We start from the raw sequence: 17,352 nt of genomic DNA, 5'->3' as shown, positions 1-17,352 counted from the left end.
GCAATGGAAAAATCTGCATGCAAATTCCTACAATGGTAATTAGATTATGGCCAGTTGATTTCTCGAACTTTGCAGAAACTTGGCTACAAACTGTATTATTTAATACCAGCATTGTTTTTTTAAAAATCCGAACATGGAATTTTCAGAATTTACAGCATTAGATATTGGTTACAGTGTAGAATGAAATATCCAGGTCTTGCTTCCTTCTAGCTAATAATAAAACACAGGGTTGACCTGAAATACAGTATTTGTGGCCAGAGTTTCCCTTAGCATCCTGACTGTATAGCCTCATTTTTGTGCTCCCTCTCTACCTCCGCTCATTTCTTTTTCTTTTCCCCCACATCTTTCTTTTTTTTTTTTAAAGAATTTATTTATTTGACAGAGAAAGATCACAAGTAGGCAGAGAGGCAGGCAGAGAGAGAGAGAGAGAGAGGAGGAAGCAGGCTCTTTGCCGAGCAGAGAGCCCGATGCAGGACTTGATCCCATGACCCTGAGATCATGACCTGAGCAGAAGGCAGATGCTCAACCCACTGAGCCACCCAGGCGCCCCTTCACTCATCTTTAAAAAAGAGACTTTCTTTGGAGGAGGTCTGAGACTTTCTTTGGAGGAGGTCTTAAAATCGAGGAATATCATTCTTAATTAAGGGAAACACACCTTTTGTCTTTTCTCCCTCCCCCCCATTACTGCCTCAAAAGAAAACTATCATGCTAAGTAACAACATGTGAGTAGTTAATTCCTTTTATAATATTGATACTGTAAACAGAAACTTATGATAAAAATATAATGAAAAAAATAGGTAACTTAATAATGTCTTGTTAAATTTGAGAGACAGGGCCGGGGGTTGTGGGGGTAGGGAAAGGAAAAATGAAACAAGATGAGATCGGGAGGGAGACAAACCATATAAGAGAATCTTAATCTCACATAACAAACTGAGCGTTGCTGGGGGGTGGAGGGGAGGGATAGGGTGGCTAGGTGATGGACGTTGGGGAGGGTATGTGCTGTGAAATGTGTAAGCCTGATGGTTCACAGACCTGTGCCCCTGGGACAGGGGTTTTTCCACACTGACTTCCATTCAGGGATCCTTTTTGAGTTTATTTAGAATAACTGATAAAAATATATTTATCAATTTGAGGACAGCTTGGTTCAGCCCGTCTTTCCTAAATATTTTCACACACACATGCACTCACATGTACATACACATGCTTAGTGAGAAAAAGGCAATTTATTTCATTGTGTAAAAATATCTCTTGCTGCTTTGAGCTTTAATTTCTTGGATAAAGAGTATCATCTTTAGTGCTGGGATTCCATGTAAGTAAATATTTACTGAAGTAGATGCCTTTCCAAGAACTAATGTGTTTACAACATAGGATCAGCAGTATAATAGTAATCCTATTGCTTTTTCTTAGAAGATGACATGACTGGTTGGGAATTTTCCTGTAGTGTAGTTTTCTGGAGAAAATAGGGAATTTCAGCATCCTAATGTAAGTTATTATTGATGTTTTCTTGAAGCATTTCATGGTTTTAAAAATAAACTTGGCAGAAATAATTTTTACCAAGAATTTGTCCAATTACAAGGTGGTAGAGAGTATTGCTTAACTTAGGTGAATGTCACAGAAAGCCAAGTTTCTAGGGCCCTTAGTGGCTTCCAGCTGAAAGTGGCATTATGAAGACAACACCAGTCTATTAGAAGCTCTTAGAGAGCTTTACCAAAGTACAGTAACCTTTCAGTGGATGCTCCATCCTCCTTTAAGCTGAGGCCTGCTGTTCTTGGGGATTCTCCTTGGTACGCTCTTCGCTTTTATAATTGCTAGCAGCAGAAGCCATGCTGTTGGTAGAGCTAGTGACTAAGCCCACAGGTGCAGTTATGCTTTTATTTCTTGGTTTGCATGTACACGCCCATCTACCCCTACTTTAGGATGAGAGGAGGCAAGAGCTAGTTAGGTTTGTAGTACCAAGCTGGCTTAAGTTTGCTGGCTCAAATTTTTTATTTTGGTTATCACGTTGCCCACTAGGGAACCAGTGACTGTTAACAGAAGTCATACCAAATAAAAGATCCCTCTGGAATTGTCTCTATTAAAAGAGCCACAGTTTTTGATTCTTCCCTTCTTCCTACTCCTTGGTGGCCACTTATAGTATGGTGAGGGCACTATGACTGGGAACTAGTATCCTTTGACAGAGCCAGATCAGCAGAAGTATTATCCCCTGGCCCTGTGCTTGGTGATACCTTATGGGCCCAGCCATTTAAATGCAAGCCTGTATCTCCAAAGCATTTTCTAATACTGTTGTTAGCCAAGTAGATCTTTACTTAGCTGGTCCTAACACCCACCTAGAGAAAAATTTTCTTTGTTGGATAGCAGCTATGAGATATTTCCTGTCAGCTATACATATTGATGCTCTCACAAGCTACTGCTTCTCGGTAACATTAGAGAGGAAGAGAGGACACAATAATTATAAGTAAGTGTTGGTGGGAAGTTCAGGTAGATAGGCCTGCCTCCTGAACCTTTTGGGGACAGGTGACACTGTAGCGCCTAAACTGTGTAACAAAGTGGCTATAGGGAAAAATGGGTTTTCTGAAGGATTTGTTCATTTAGAATGGCTTCCGTTACTAATGGCAAGATTATGTTAGGATACTGACCCCTGCATATAGACATGGCTTTGGAAAGTTAAAATATCTGCACATGTTTAGATATAGGAGCTCTGAGCTTTTATTTAATTACTGGATCTGTTAAACCAAAAACATCCCATTTTATTTATTTATTTATTTTTAAAGATTTTATTTATTTATTTGACAGAGAGAAATCACAGTAGGCAGAGAGGTGGACAGAGAGAGAGAGGAGGAAGCAGGCTCCCTGCTGAGCAGAGCCCAATGCGGGGCTCGATCCTAGGACCCCGGGATCATGACCTGAGCCGAAGGCAGAGGCTTAACCCACTGAGCCACCCAGGCACCCCAACATCCTATTTTAGATGGGTTGATAGTTTCTGGGTCACTTCTGAAATATAAAGTAATTATTTTTAATATAATTTAGTGACCTGTGTGAATACATTAAAACATTTCATGTGGCTTAAAATTATATGGGAAGAACATACCTTACTCAAAGTGTTATGAAGATTATTGTATTAGAGGCATTATACATCTGAAAGCATACCATTAGTGAATGTTACACCTTCTATATCATAATTATTTTTAGCATATCTCTGTTGATAATTTATGTGTGTATATTAGAGTCACCCATTGTCTGGCTATATGATCTTTCAGCTAAGTCCATCCTTTGCAGATGCTTTTACTGACTCTGCTATCAGTGCTAAAGTGAATGGTGAACACAAAGAGAAGGACCTGGAGCCCTGGGATGCAGGTGAACTCACAACTACTGAGGAACTGGAGGCTTTGGAAAATGATGTAGTAAGTAAAGTGTTTTTGCTGAGTATCAGACTGTGGTCATGTGATGTGGTGTGATATCATTTGGTTTTAATTTAAGTATGTTGTCATCATTCCGGTGGGTACATTTAAATCAGCAGTTTTTATTGTCTATATTATAGAGACCTCCCCCAGGCAGTAAATTTAGACAAATCTTTCTTTGGGATGCTTATAAATGATTTCCATGTTTTTAAATAGATCATAATCAACTTACAAATTTAAGTTGGGAAACATGGGAAAGTGGAAAAACTGGCATGTTTTGTTTTGAATGCTTTATAGAATGAGGCAGCCTAAGGAAATTAGTGTCTTAATTGACTCTTGACCTTTCCTAGAGGTAAGACTCTTGGACTTCTTATATGAGGAAGACGTACTCACTATTAAGATATATTGTTAAGTTGCATTAGAAATAAAGCAGTAATTAGATTTCTTAGTCTTAAAATTAGGACCATTCTCCACAAAAATTACTTTTTTTTAAAAGATTTTATTTATTTAACAGAGATCGCAAGTAGGCAGAGAGGCAGGCAGAGAGAGAGGGGAAGCAGGCTCCTTGCTGAGCAGAGTGCCCTGGTGCAGGACTCTATCCCAGGACCCTGAGATCATGACCTGAGCCGAAGGCAGAGACTTTTTTTTTTTTTTTTAAGATTTTATTTATTTATTTGACAGACCGAGATCATGAGTAGGCAGAGAGGCAGGTGGAGAGAGAGGAGGAAGCAGGCTCTCAGCTGAGCAGAGAGCCCGATGCAGGGCTCGATCCCAGGACCCTGAGATCATGACCTGAGCTGAAGGCAGAGGCTCTAACCCACTGAGCCACCCAGGTGCCCCCGAAGGCAGAGACTTAACCCCACTGAGCCAGCCCGGTGCCCCAAAAATCTGCTGTTTGTTTGTTTGTTTGTTTCTTTCTTTCTTTCTTTTTTAAAGATTTTATTTATTTATTTGACAGAGAGATCACAAGTAGGCAGAGAGGCAAGCAGAGAGAGAGGGGGGAAGCAAGCTCCCCGCTGAGCAGAGAGCCTTATGTGGGACTCGATCCCGGGACCCCGAGACCATGACCTGAGCCGAAGGCAGTGGCTCAACTCACTGACCCACCCAGGCACCCAAAATCTGCTATTTCTAAAAGCTTTTTAATGTGTATTATTTTTACTTTTCTGTTAACACATCATATATAAAACAATGCTTAGTAGTAAAGACTATCATTAGGATTCTATAAATTATGTGAAACATAATTAGAATAAGGTAAAGAGATAGAAAGCAAAGTCTTTTGCCAAATATGAATGTTTAGGTACCAAAATTTGAATCGGATGAAGAATCTTCCATTGACTGTTGTGGAGAAGTCTTTATAACAAATCTGTTTTTAGGGGCGCCTGGGTGGCTCAGTGGGTTAAGCCGCTGCCTTCGGCTCAGGTCATGATCTCGGGGTCCTGGGATTGAGTCCCACATCGGGCTCTCTGCTCGGCAGGGAGCCTGCTTCCTCCTCTCTCTCTGCCTGCCTCTCTGCCTACTTGTGATCTCTGTCTGTCAAATAAATAAATAAAATCTTACAAAAACAAAAACAAAAAAACAAATCTGTTTTTAATGTTTAAGTCCAGCTATGAAACTGAAAATATATAGGCAGAACATCATTATTCATTTTCAGACTTTTATTAAAGAATTCAATATAACCTAATAGAGAGGTTCTCAGGTCTATGCACCACGTCACCTACGTAGGATACAAATCAGGTACTCCTTTTTTACTGATAGTAAGGTGGATAAACTGTTAAGTTGCCAGAGAGCATTCTGACAATATTTATAAAAGTTTAAAACACACCTATAGTTTGTCTCACCTCTGAGAATTTACTTTTGTCTTGGTATATCCATAGGACTTGGAAATAATGATGTGTAAGGATTTTTTTGCAGCATTATCTCTGATAATGAAAAATTAGAAACATCCTGTCCATCAGGAGGACATGAGTTAGATTTATTGTACTTCCATTCAGTTGAAACACTGTGGTTCCACTATAAAGAATGGCATTCTGGTATGGAAAGGTACTTAAGACTTATTGAAAGACCAAGCAAGTTATAGAATAAGAAGATCCTATTTGAATTAAAAAGGAACTTTATCTAACTGATCATGTTCTTAATGAATGCATAGAGTGCATCTGGAATTATGCCCAAGAAGTTAGTAGTGGTTAACTGTTGTGGATAGATTTTGCTATTACAGATGATATTATTAATGTTAGATACTGATTGTGCTTGAGTTAAAGCAATTTCCATGACAAATACTTTGTCATTTTGAAAAATGCTTTATTTTCTTCTAGTCTAATGGATGGGATCCCAATGATATGTTTCGATATAATGAAGAAAATTACGGTGTAGTGTCTACATATGATAGCAGTTTATCTTCATATACGTAAGTTTAAAAACCTGGCTTTTATTTTAGTACATTTGTCTTTGACTTTCATCAACTTATATTAGGATGTTGAATAAATTTTTCTGTTGGATTTTTTTTTTTTTTTTAAGATTTTATTTATTTATTTGACAGACAGAGATCACAAGTAATAGGAAGAGAGGCAGACAGAGAGAGGAGGAAGCAGACTCCCCTTGGAGCAGAGAGCCCGATGTGGGGCTTGATCCCAGGACCCTGGGATCATGACCTGAGCCGAAGGCAGAGGCTTTAACCCACTGAGCCACCCAGGCACCCCTGGATTTTTTTTTTAATGTATTTTATTTAAGAGAGGGGGAGAGGGGCGGGGCCAGAGGAAGAGGGAGAGAGCGAATCTTAAGCGGGTTCCATACCCAGTGTGGAGTGTGACATGGTGCTTGATCTCACAACCTTGAGTGGATGATCTGAACTGAAAACAGGAGTTGTATGCTTAACCGACTGAGCCACTTAGGCGCTCCTCTGTTAGATTTTAAGTTAAACAGTTATGTGAAAGAATTAATCCTGTTACTGCTTAAGCTGATAAATTCTCTTTAAAACAGGGCATAAATATAGTTTAGTTTACCTGTATTCTAATTTTATGCTCTAGATAAATTTTGTTCTTGTTTTAAGTTGTAAAAATTCTTAAGTTTGCAAGTGTACATGTTATGGGAGAATAGTTTATTTAACCAGTTTTGGAAATTTATATTCTTCTAGGGAAAAGTGAAACTTTTAAAAAAAATTTCTAATTTTGATTTATACATGAGTAGATCACTCTAAGTGTTTTATATTTTTATCAGTCTTTCAAACTCTAAACTCTTAATAGTTGATTAGGACAGATATATAAACTGTGCCTTCAAAATACTCACTTTGCTCCCCCCCTCCTCTTGTTTCAGGGTACCCTTAGAAAGGGATAACTCAGAAGAATTTTTAAAACGAGAAGCAAGGGCAAACCAATTAGCAGAAGAAATTGAATCAAGTGCCCAGTACAAAGCCCGGGTGGCCCTGGAAAATGATGATAGGAGTGAAGAAGAAAAATACACAGCCGTTCAGAGAAATTCCAGTGAACGTGAGGGCCACAGCATAAACACTAGGTATTTAAAGGAAATCATGATGCAGTATTTTGGATACACAACTCAAGGTCTGTGTGAGAAGGTGTATTATTATTATTTCATCTTCCTTTAATGTAGCTTAGGTAGAGAATGCAAGGGGAATTGGTTTAAGATTCTTTTAGAGATAAGATTGTAGTAATTTTAGAAAATATTTTTTGAGCATCAGCTCTGTGAAGCCAGGTGTTAGAGGTACAGTGATGAGCAAGCCAAGCTGTGAAGGAGCTGCTTACAGAAAAGCAATCAGGTGGGGGGATGCTGCACAGAACATGATAGCAGTTCAGTAGGATTTGCTGGATTAGAGGTGTATTCAGAGTGAGAAAGAACTAGCATGTATCCAGTGGGTTCAGAGAAAGCCTCACAGAAGAGAAATTTTGTGATACGATAGTAGCATTGTCTGCTGCCCATCGAGAAGCAAGAGAGAGGCATTCCTTGTATGATGAAAACACATGTGAAAGAACCTGGCCAACTGAGGATAAGGCTGGTTGTTTCATCTGTCTGGCATATGGGTGATGTGGAGGGTGCAGTGGTGGCAGCTGGTGATAGGAACTGAGGTCCTGAAGGGTTTGTGTCCTGTTAAAAAGCACCCTGTAGGGAGCGGATGGTGTGAACGAACTCTGGGACATTTGAGAATTGGCTGAAACATGGAGACCAGTTAGTGTATTGAAATTGTTCAAGTGTGAAAACTTGGTAACCATCTAGACCAGGGCTGGTGAGAGAAAGTTAGAAAAATCATGGGTGAGCCTGAGGTTTATTTGATAAGTTGATTGGTAATTGTACTGGAGATAGAATGGAGATAGAAATGGAGATAGAATGGAGATAGAAAACAGAGCAAATTTGAGGGGAGATAGGATGAGCCCTTTGTTAAATTTATTGCATTTGAGGGGCTTGCAGGTCTTTAATTTATTTGTAAACGTGTTGAGAAACAAGTACTACATACCTGGTGGAGTAAGATACAGATTCTTTCTTGAAGATGCAGCTTAGAGTGATGGTTTGAATGAAAGTGTTCAGTTGGAGATGTTGAGATTGTGGGACTGGAGTGCGGATTTAGGACTTGTCAGCATTGCTGATAATTGAATGAAAAAACCAATGAATAGGTATAAAAAGAAGAGTTCCAAGAGAAAACAAAGCAGAGAAGGCCAAGGACAAAGAAAGTCTTAAGAAGATGGACCATATTTGATAGACTCAGCCATTTAGAGGTGAAGTAGGATGAGAATGAACACAAATCTGTTAACCTTTTTGCTTAGGAGGAGAATCTGAGAGAAAGGAAAGGCCAGAGGCTAGACTTCAGGGTAACATGGAAGAATTAGGGGTGTTAGGGAGTGAGATATTTTGGTTTAGTGTTTAACCTTTTTATAACAAGCATTCACTTCTGCCTAAATTATTTTTAGATTTGTTTCATTGGCCTGATATCTGTTAGGATAAAATAATTTAGAGAATCTCTCATTTTCAGGGAAAATAAATATATTCCTCCCGGACAAAGAAATAGAGAAGTCATATCCTGGGGAAGTGGGAGACAGAATTCACCGCGTATGGGCCAGCCTGGATCGGGCTCCATGCCGTCAAGATCCACCTCTCACACTTCAGATTTCAACCCGAATTCTGGTTCAGACCAAAGAGTAGTTAATGGAGGCAAGTATTTTGACCAAATTTGTCAATGTCCTCAATCAAATATACAGTTTTCTGAATATTTAAGTTTAACATAATTGGTAAAAGCATGCACATCTTCAGTGTTTTCTGTGGAGTAGTTTTTACTTCAAAACTATTTAAAATTTGCCTTTGTGGATATCAAATTAGTAGAATTAGTATAAATCATTGGCATATATAGTATTCAGTGTGATGAAATACTCACGTGTTAAGATAAAGTGCTAAATTTAACCAAAGATAATTCACTTGGCCAGAAAACACTCCACATACAAAGAAATTGGAAACTTTGGATAGGTTCTCAATTTAAAAACCCTGTATGATAAAATTACTTGAACGTAGTTTATATGGGAAATCCTAGTTTGTGTGAAATGCTCAGTAGTTAACACAGATTAAATTCCTTAACTGTTTGCACGTTTATACTCTGCTTATTTCAAGAAACAATTTGAGGTAATTTGCTATACAAGACATGACCAAGAGTCATATGAAGAAGATGAAGAAAGAAAAGTGCTTAAAAAACAATAAAAACGACCGGTTTTTGCAATTAATCATAAGTACAGTGAAAGAGACTTGCATCTTCAGGAGGAAGATATTTTTCTGCTCTACCTCTAAATCTAAGATTGAATATAGCTCATAGGTCATGGATCTTTCATGTGAGTCAGGGATACTGGACGGAAGTGCTATAGGCAGTACGGAAATACCGTAGCAGAACTATGTTTATAACCTAGGGAACAAAGTGGACATTCAGTTTAAGATACTTAGGTTCAGAAAGTTAGAAAAGTAGAGAACACTTAAGTTTCCAATTTCAGTTGTTTCTGTTGAGTCTCCAGAATTCCTCTCCAAATAAACACTCTTGAGTATTTTCTGTACTTAGTATTGGGGGTGAAATTTCTTTGCTCTCTGAGTAAAGAATTTTAGCTCATGAACAGAATTTTCAAGGAAAAAACATGAAGGGGGCTAGGAAATGTGTAATACTCAAGTGTGTGGAACCCTGTGGAGAGGAGACCTGGACTGTTTTCCTAAGATTAAGGTAAGTGATATGTAATGTTACACATTAGCTGTATCTTGACCTGTGCATATCCATCAGTGTCAGCTTATGTGGTGATGACTGCTTTCTAGTTGCATTGCTTATTAAGCAGTCACTTAAGTAAGTGTTAACTGCATAAATTAGCAGGTCTCCCCTTTTTTTCTAATTTGGTAAGGTTAAAATGATTTTTGAAAAGGCAATGAATAGTAACCTTTTTTATGATGCTAAAAAATAGAAGTAATGTTATATTTCTACTAAATGGGCTTGCTTAATGAGATTTAAAACTAAATTTTACCTTCAAATACAAATTAGATGAGAATCACAAATGGTTATATAAAAAACAGCATTTTTAACAGGATATAATAGCTCCTGCTTATTTTCCTGTTTCAGAAGCTAAAATTAGTAAGTAATCTTATTCCTGAGTTTTGTCATTTATTGTGTGAAATTATCTAGTTTATGTTAATACTCCTTTTAATAATTGGTTATTGAGAAACAGTTACAGAAGCAGGATTAATAGGCAAAGTCTTAACTGTCTTCTTCAATAGTATGTGTAGATCCTAATTAACCCTTTGGGAACGTATGTTCATTTAAACAGACTTAATTTTAAGGAGGTTAAAGTAAAATGTGAATTTATGTCAGTTAAGTTATGCTAAAACTTATCACAAATCAAATGACTGTCCTCAAAGGGTTAAAATGTACAAGAAATCATTTTTGTCATTTTACTTTTTTTTCTGTTTACTTTTTTCCCTCATTTTTTTCTTTAGTTTTTATACTTTCCTTCATATCATTTGTTCTGTCAGGTGTTCCCTGGCCATCGCCTTGCCCATCTCCTTCCTCTCGCCCACCTTCTCGCTACCAGTCAGGTCCCAACTCTCTTCCACCTCGGGCAGCCACCCCTACACGGCCGCCCTCCAGGCCCCCCTCGCGGCCATCCAGACCCCCGTCTCACCCCTCTGCTCATGGTTCTCCAGCTCCTGTCTCTACTATGCCTAAACGCATGTCTTCAGAAGGTACAATACCACAATTTGTTCATGTTTTTGTTTGTCTTTGTTTAACTCCTATGTGAGTTTATAATTACAAAATAGTTTCCTCTTCATTATTTAGTAGCCTATAATTTCCGTGTTTTAACTTTAGTTTATTAAAACTATTTCTATTAACCTTTTGTTCATTGGAGAGAAATTTGATAAATGCTCTGTGAAGCTATGAACTATCCTGGATTATAAGAATGGGGGCTTATCTCTGCCTGGTAAAAATGATGTTCCTTTACAGCCCCAGAAGGTCTGCCCCAGGTTTTTGTCCCTCTCAATATACAGTATAAATAGTGGTTAATGATAAATGATGAACTTTCTTCACCAGTTTTGGACTTACTGTAGAACCTTCATTTTATAGCTCTTTGGCCAATGTACTCGTGAACCTACCTGTTGGCCATAGGCAGTAATGGTCCTTTTTGAAAAGAACATTCCATGCAGCTGCCTTTGTGTGACTACTCTTAGATTATAATACAGAGATTCGTTTTATGTTTGGGGAATTTAAGAAAATTAGCTTTGTAATATTTTCTAGTGAAAGTCTAACCTGGCAGTCTTTGATCTAAAATAAAACATTGTTGTTAAAAACCATTTGCCCTTGTCAAAAAAAAAAATCCTGTAATTCTCATGCAGTGTTTGATGCTAAGTCTACCGTTACTACATATCAAATCATGGAGGTATTGTAGACAAATGAGACTTTTAATATAAATGCAGTGAATATGGTAAAAACCTATTGTCTGAATATGTATTTTTGATATTATTTCAGGGTATATATGTTTACATTTTAGTCCCGATTTATTCATTAAAATCATAGTTGATAGAACTTATGCTGAGATTAATACAGTTTTCTGGCATAAAGTTCTTCCCTGCAGAAAACCCACGTTGGCCGCTTTTTAATAAATTGTTGCCATCCAGGCAGGAGGGAGGTCATGTGATCCTGACTAAAGTGGCTGACCTTGAACAGCATGTTGCACTGATTTTCAAGGTGACTTCCTTGCTAGAAAGTGCTTGTGATGGTGGCCACTAAGTGAAAAGTTAAAATCTGTTGTGGTATTTGTTGTGGTTCATGTTTGAGTAAAGCAGGACTCAGTGAGTATGAACGTCTTCACTATAGTAAATTGTACACTGCTTGTAAGAGGGACCGTTCACGTAGAAAATAGACCTTCTGGGTATTCAGAGCTGCTACATTATCCAGTTTTTCTTTTTAACTGATCTGAATTAAAATGTCTTCCAGTCATGTAGCTAGGTGAACTTTAAACGTAGAACTATGAAATTCAGTGGTTTTCTGTGTTTAATATGGGAGAGTATTTTGTATTTTATGTATTACCAAAAAGAATGAAATTTCTTTTAAGTTAGAGTTTGATTTCATTGAGCTATGCCAACTGGCTTTCTTACTCTTTTTCTCTACGTGGGTATAAAAAATTTATGATATGCATATACCTAATTCTTTAATTTTTTTTATATAAATCACCTCTCCAGTTGAAAACTATAATATATAACATTAATATTTCTTTTTAGGATTGTGTCCATGATTAAATTCCTACTGAGGGTACAAATTTATTTGACATTCTTAAGATTTTGGCAGGAAGGTAAGGGTGAGAACCCTTGGCTAGGACCTTAAGGATGAGTTTTGCTGAGTATTAGCACCGTCTGGCTTTTCTACTGAGAGCCATTCTGTCTACTGATTTCACTTGATTGATTGTTTGAATGCAGAGTAGACTTCTTTAGAAATAGAAGGCACTAATGGGGTGACAATTAATGATCTAGAATTTTTGATGATTCATGTAGTGCACATTTCTTCTCCAAATGCCAGTTATTTTAGTCTTTCAGGTCATGCCTTAACAGTAGAATTTTCAGCTTATAGCCTGTTCAGCCTGAGAAACTGCTTACAGGTGAAGACTGTTTTAAGGCATGGGTTGTAAAATTTATTGCCATATTTCAATAATATAAAAGTACATAGGGATTAAGAGTCTGTTTCAGAATCTTCTTCTAACTTTAGAAATAATAAAGTTTGAGGGGGAAAAGCAAAAAGTATGTGGTAAAATAAGACTGATCCTATCATGTAGCGTAACTTCTGTTAACATTTTATAATATATTTATTTTTATATGCCCACAAGTAATGAATATAGATGAAACAAATGAATAAAAATTTTTGAAGAGTTACAACATCTGTTTGATTTCCTGACACCAACTTCATCCCTCCCTTTCTTTAAAAAGCAGGGAAATAATATAAAATTTATTTATAAAACCTTTTGTGGCATTCCACAGAATAATTCTGAAGGAATATGGCCAAGAATACGTTTTTCTGTTTTTGTTCTTTCTTTTATAACCAAGGAGAAGCTAGAGAGTGTGTGTGTGTATGCGTGAATTGGGTCTGTGTAGTTAGCAGAAAAGTTGTACTGATGGACGTTGAAGCATTTATGTGATGTTCACTGTTCCTTTCTTAGGGCCTCCAAGGATGTCCCCAAAGGCCCAGCGACACCCTCGAAATCACAGAGTTTCTGCTGGGAGGGGTTCCATTTCCAGTGGCCTAGAATTTGTATCCCATACCCCACCAAGTGAAGCAGCTGCTCCTCCAGCAGCAAGAACTAGTCCTGCGGGGGGCACATGGTCATCAGTGGTCAGCGGGGGTAGGTAACACTTGGCTCGGGGCATAATGACAGTGGACATTTTGTAACTCTGCTGCATGTAAGAAGGGCTGAGTTCAGTGTATATATTAAAATTATTGGAATAACCAGGAATTGGGAAACCTATATTTTTATTCTGGTTTCCACCGCATATTCACCATATGTTAAAGCAAACCATATGATCGTTCTGAATTTCAGTTTTCTCAATGAATTAGAGTAATTTTTGCCTGTTCTACTTTATGGACTTGTGATAAGATTCATATGAGGTTCATAAGTTCAGGAATATACATCATAGTTCTATAGAGTACCACCCAAATATAAAACAAATGAAGTATGTAACATAATATGAACAGACTGTATTTCCTGTCTTCTTAGCCACAGACACTTACTTTGGGCTTACAGTGCTGTGTATTCCTGTAGCATCTGTATATGGTACTAATTCCTGATTTTATTTCCCTAATAAGGAATATCAATACATGATGGGCCCAAGTTTTACCTGTGATAAGCCTGAAGAATGTGCTGACAGCAGCTATAAAAGTATAAAAGATAAATAAAAAGACTAACTGTAAGCTCAGTCCCAAACTGCTTTTGCTACCTAATGTTTTGCTTCCATGATAACTGTGGAGAGTTAGAACATGCAGTGATTGTGATTTTTAGTCATAGTCTGTCTTAATCAGCAGATAGGATTTTTAAAAGAAAAGATCTTCAGGCTTAAACAAAAACATACCTAACTCTCTAAACTTCATCGATACACATTGCTCAGCATCATGTATGCATAATTTTATGGTCAGTTACTTTGTATATTCTGTTTTCTTCTTTGGTCTTCAAGGAAGACCAAAAGAAGTTAGGTATTAGAAATTAGATATTTTATTAACATAATCTAATTAGAAATTAGGTGTTAATTATTAGAAGGAAATAATTCACTTAACAAGAAAATAGAATTTCTAAAAATCTTTATTTCTTCAGTTGTACCATTCATCATTTGACATTGCTTAGAGAATTTGGAAGTGAATTTTGAGAGTAACAACATAATAATAGAAGTGAAAACAATAACTGTTATTAGGAATACATGCAGGGTGGTGTTGCAGTTTTTTTTAATACTAATTAGAAAAATGACAGTTGTTGGATAGTTTCCTTCCATGATCCTATGACTTAAGAAAGTAAAGAACTACTAAATTGTAATTAGAACCATTTTCTTTAAACCGTTGAATCTGAGTTCTACAAATGGGTTTTTAATGGATTAAGAAACCTAACAGTTGTTTACTTGAGGTCAGGTGGAACAGGAACCCTGGTGAATTATCTTCGGCTTTTGGCTAAATTGGTTCCTTGATTTTCTTAGTTCTTCTAAAGTGCCTCTTGAGGTGGCTGGAAAGAGCATACAGGATTGGCTGCACGCTGCCAAAAGGTGTTTGAGTTTATTATTTGAAGGAGAAACAAGTAAGCCTTTTTCTTTGGGATCTGCCACCCCATTGTTAAAGAAACACCTCACTTCTTAGTGGAGAATGTTGCTGTCTTCATCTTAAAAAATGGGGTTTATCCTGTCTTAAAATCCAGTTTCTAATTTCATTTAAAGTACTGCCTTTTGGAATTAATCTGATCTATTTAGTTATAAGAAAGAACTGCAGCTGTACTTAGGTGTTAGTAATTGCTGTCATTCTTCAGCTATTTGTGTTTTCAGTTACCACCACTGTGGGTGATGGGATAAAGAGTAATAGGGATGGTGGTTGACCAGGAGTATTTTACCTAAATATTCTAAGAAGCCTCTTTGAAGAAGTGACATTTGAGCTAAGAATGTAATGGATCAATTTTCTCTTTCTTGTAGTTCCAAGATTATCCCCTAAAACTCATAGACCCAGGTCTCCCAGACAGAACAGTATTGGAAATACTCCTGGTGGGCCAGTTCTTGCTTCTCCTCAAGCTGGTATTATTCCAGCCGAAGCTGTTGCTATGCCTGTTCCAGCCGCTTCTCCTACACCTGCCAGTCCTGCATCCAACAGAGCTGTCACCCCGTCTATTGAGGGTATGTAAGAAGGGGCTTCCGGCTCCATGTCATTTGTGAAGTTGAGTGTTAAAAGTGTTACACTAATATGAAAAATGCTGTATTTATTCATAGGTATGTATTTGAGTGTAAATTTAAAATTTGTGTAAATGAAGTATAATACAGTTTTATATTTATTCTTGAAGGTCTGTTGTTACAAGGGTTAACATTCTTAGGTAGCGAATATCAATATAAATAAAGTTGTTGGTGTTTCATTTGTCTGCCAAGGGAAAAGCTTCTGGTTAAATGGAAAATTTTTTTTCCACAAACCATAGGAAATAAAAATTGTTGAATATCTCCCCATTTTACTTTACTATTATTTTTTTTAAATACGTATTTTTTTAGCTAAGGATTCCAGGCTTCAAGATCAGAGGCAAAATTCTCCTGCAGGGAATAAAGAAAATGTGAAGCCCAATGAGACATCACCTAGCTTCTCAAAGACTGAAAATAAAGGTTAGAGCTTTAAAAAGTCTTTCAGTATAATTACAGAAATAGGAAGGAGATGTCTAAGCTCATGCTTAGTACAGATTGGTTTTGGTCAACACTTTTTCTTAGGATTATGCACATTTTAAATGCATAATTTGACAAATATCAAAATCTATAAATAATATATTGAATAAAAGCTTATTTTTATTTCCAGTATCTCATCCTAAAGAATTTTAAAGATTTGCAGTGAATTTATATTTAACAGTTTGTAATTTTATAGGTATATCACCAATTGTTTCTGAACACAGAAAGCAGATTGATGACTTAAAGAAGTTTAAGAATGATTTTAGGGTAAGTGTTGTTATTGATTAATGAATTAGAACTTTAAAAATGAATAGTAAACATGATTACAAATTTTTAGATCCTTCATTTGCAAAAATGCTTTATATGCATACTCGGAAACAGTGAATCATGTCTGTAGAAAGCTAAACGTTCTTAAAGTTGTCTTTGTGCTTTAAAATTATTTATTGTGTTTACTTACTTTTAGAGAGAGAGAGACCTTGCGGGTGGGGGGAGGAATAAAGGGAGAGGGGGAAGAGAGAATCTTGAGCAGACTCTCAGCTGAGCAGCGCAGAGCCTGACTCAGGGCTTGGTCTCATGACCCTGAGATAATGACCTGAGCCAAATCAAGAGTCAGTTGCTTAATGGACTGAGCCACCCAGGTGTTTCTGCTTGTGCTTTTGAGTAGGTAACTAAATCAGCACCTCGAGAACTATACAGATACCAAATGAAAGAGAATATAATTTTGACATTTAAAGTCAGCCATAACATAAGTTATTATTGGATCCCCATTTGATTACTTTATTCAGTGAAGAGTAGAGCAAAGCCAGGGTATTAATTATCTGGTAGGGCTAGTGGGAGATGTAATGGACCCTGGTGTTCTGGATAGTTGCAGATGTACACTTTGTACACAAATGTATTGTGGTAGAAATCGGTCTTTATTTATTTATTTATTTTTAAAGATTTTATTTATTTATTTGACAGAGATCACAAGCAGGCAGAGAGGCAGGCAGAGAGAGAGGAGGAAGCAGGTTCCCTGCTGAGCAGAGAGCCCGACGAGGGGCTCGATCCCAGGACCCTGGGACCACGACCTGAGCCGAAGGCAGAGGCTTTAACCCATTGAGCCACCCAGGCGCCCCAGAAATTGGTCTTTAGTACCAGTTATCTGTCTTAGGACTCCGAACATTCTCCCATCTCTTCTGGATGAACACTGTGTTCTTTTGTACACGTTTATTATAATACACTTTGTATATCAAGTCATTTTGGGACCAATGCAAGAAGTTCTCCTGAAACTTAGCTTCTTAGAGGAAAAGATCTGATTATCAGCCTTTGGAAAATATGGTTGACTTAAGAGATGAATCAGTCAAAGGGCAGCTTTGTTATAGTCTGTGTTAGCTTCCTAAAAATTAATGATTTTTTGGTGATAGCTTCATATTTATTGGCACCATTCAAAATATTACATACCACATTTTTTCACAATTTATCTATTCAGCTTTAATGCTGTTAGTGATTATGAACTTAAATTTTAATTTTTTAAGCCATAGATAATCCATGGACATGATATGGAGAATTACAACCAAATGCC

The 17,352-nt window shown here is 37.2% G+C and overlaps 1 protein-coding gene across 7 annotated transcripts in view; it reads left to right on the top strand.

Annotated features, from left to right (window-relative positions):
* ATXN2 (ataxin 2) overlaps positions 1 to 17,352 on the top strand; it is a 115,555-nt gene that overhangs the window by 62,453 nt on the left and 35,750 nt on the right. For 5 of the 7 annotated variants that reach the window (XM_045073555.1, XM_045073558.1, XM_045073554.1 and 2 more), the window contains exons 6-14: positions 3,277 to 3,401; positions 5,711 to 5,802; positions 6,708 to 6,905; positions 8,374 to 8,552; positions 10,392 to 10,601; positions 13,064 to 13,246; positions 15,066 to 15,263; positions 15,627 to 15,734; positions 15,988 to 16,058. In XM_045073555.1, the coding sequence (XP_044929490.1) occupies positions 3,277 to 3,401; positions 5,711 to 5,802; positions 6,708 to 6,905; positions 8,374 to 8,552; positions 10,392 to 10,601; positions 13,064 to 13,246; positions 15,066 to 15,263; positions 15,627 to 15,734; positions 15,988 to 16,058 (1,364 nt within the window). The remainder of the gene's footprint in view (positions 1 to 3,276; positions 3,402 to 5,710; positions 5,803 to 6,707; positions 6,906 to 8,373; positions 8,553 to 10,391; positions 10,602 to 13,063; positions 13,247 to 15,065; positions 15,264 to 15,626; positions 15,735 to 15,987; positions 16,059 to 17,352) is intronic. The other 2 variants (XM_045073560.1, XM_045073559.1) reach the window with 2 other exon arrangements.

Source organism: Mustela putorius, unplaced genomic scaffold, assembly GCF_011764305.1.
Source record: "Mustela putorius furo isolate JIRA1106 unplaced genomic scaffold, ASM1176430v1.1 tig00537248_pilon_pilon_pilon, whole genome shotgun sequence".
NCBI classification, from domain to species: domain Eukaryota; kingdom Metazoa; phylum Chordata; class Mammalia; order Carnivora; family Mustelidae; genus Mustela; species Mustela putorius.
Note: the sequence above shows the minus strand (reverse complement) of the source record. Positions and strands in the feature narration are given on the sequence as shown.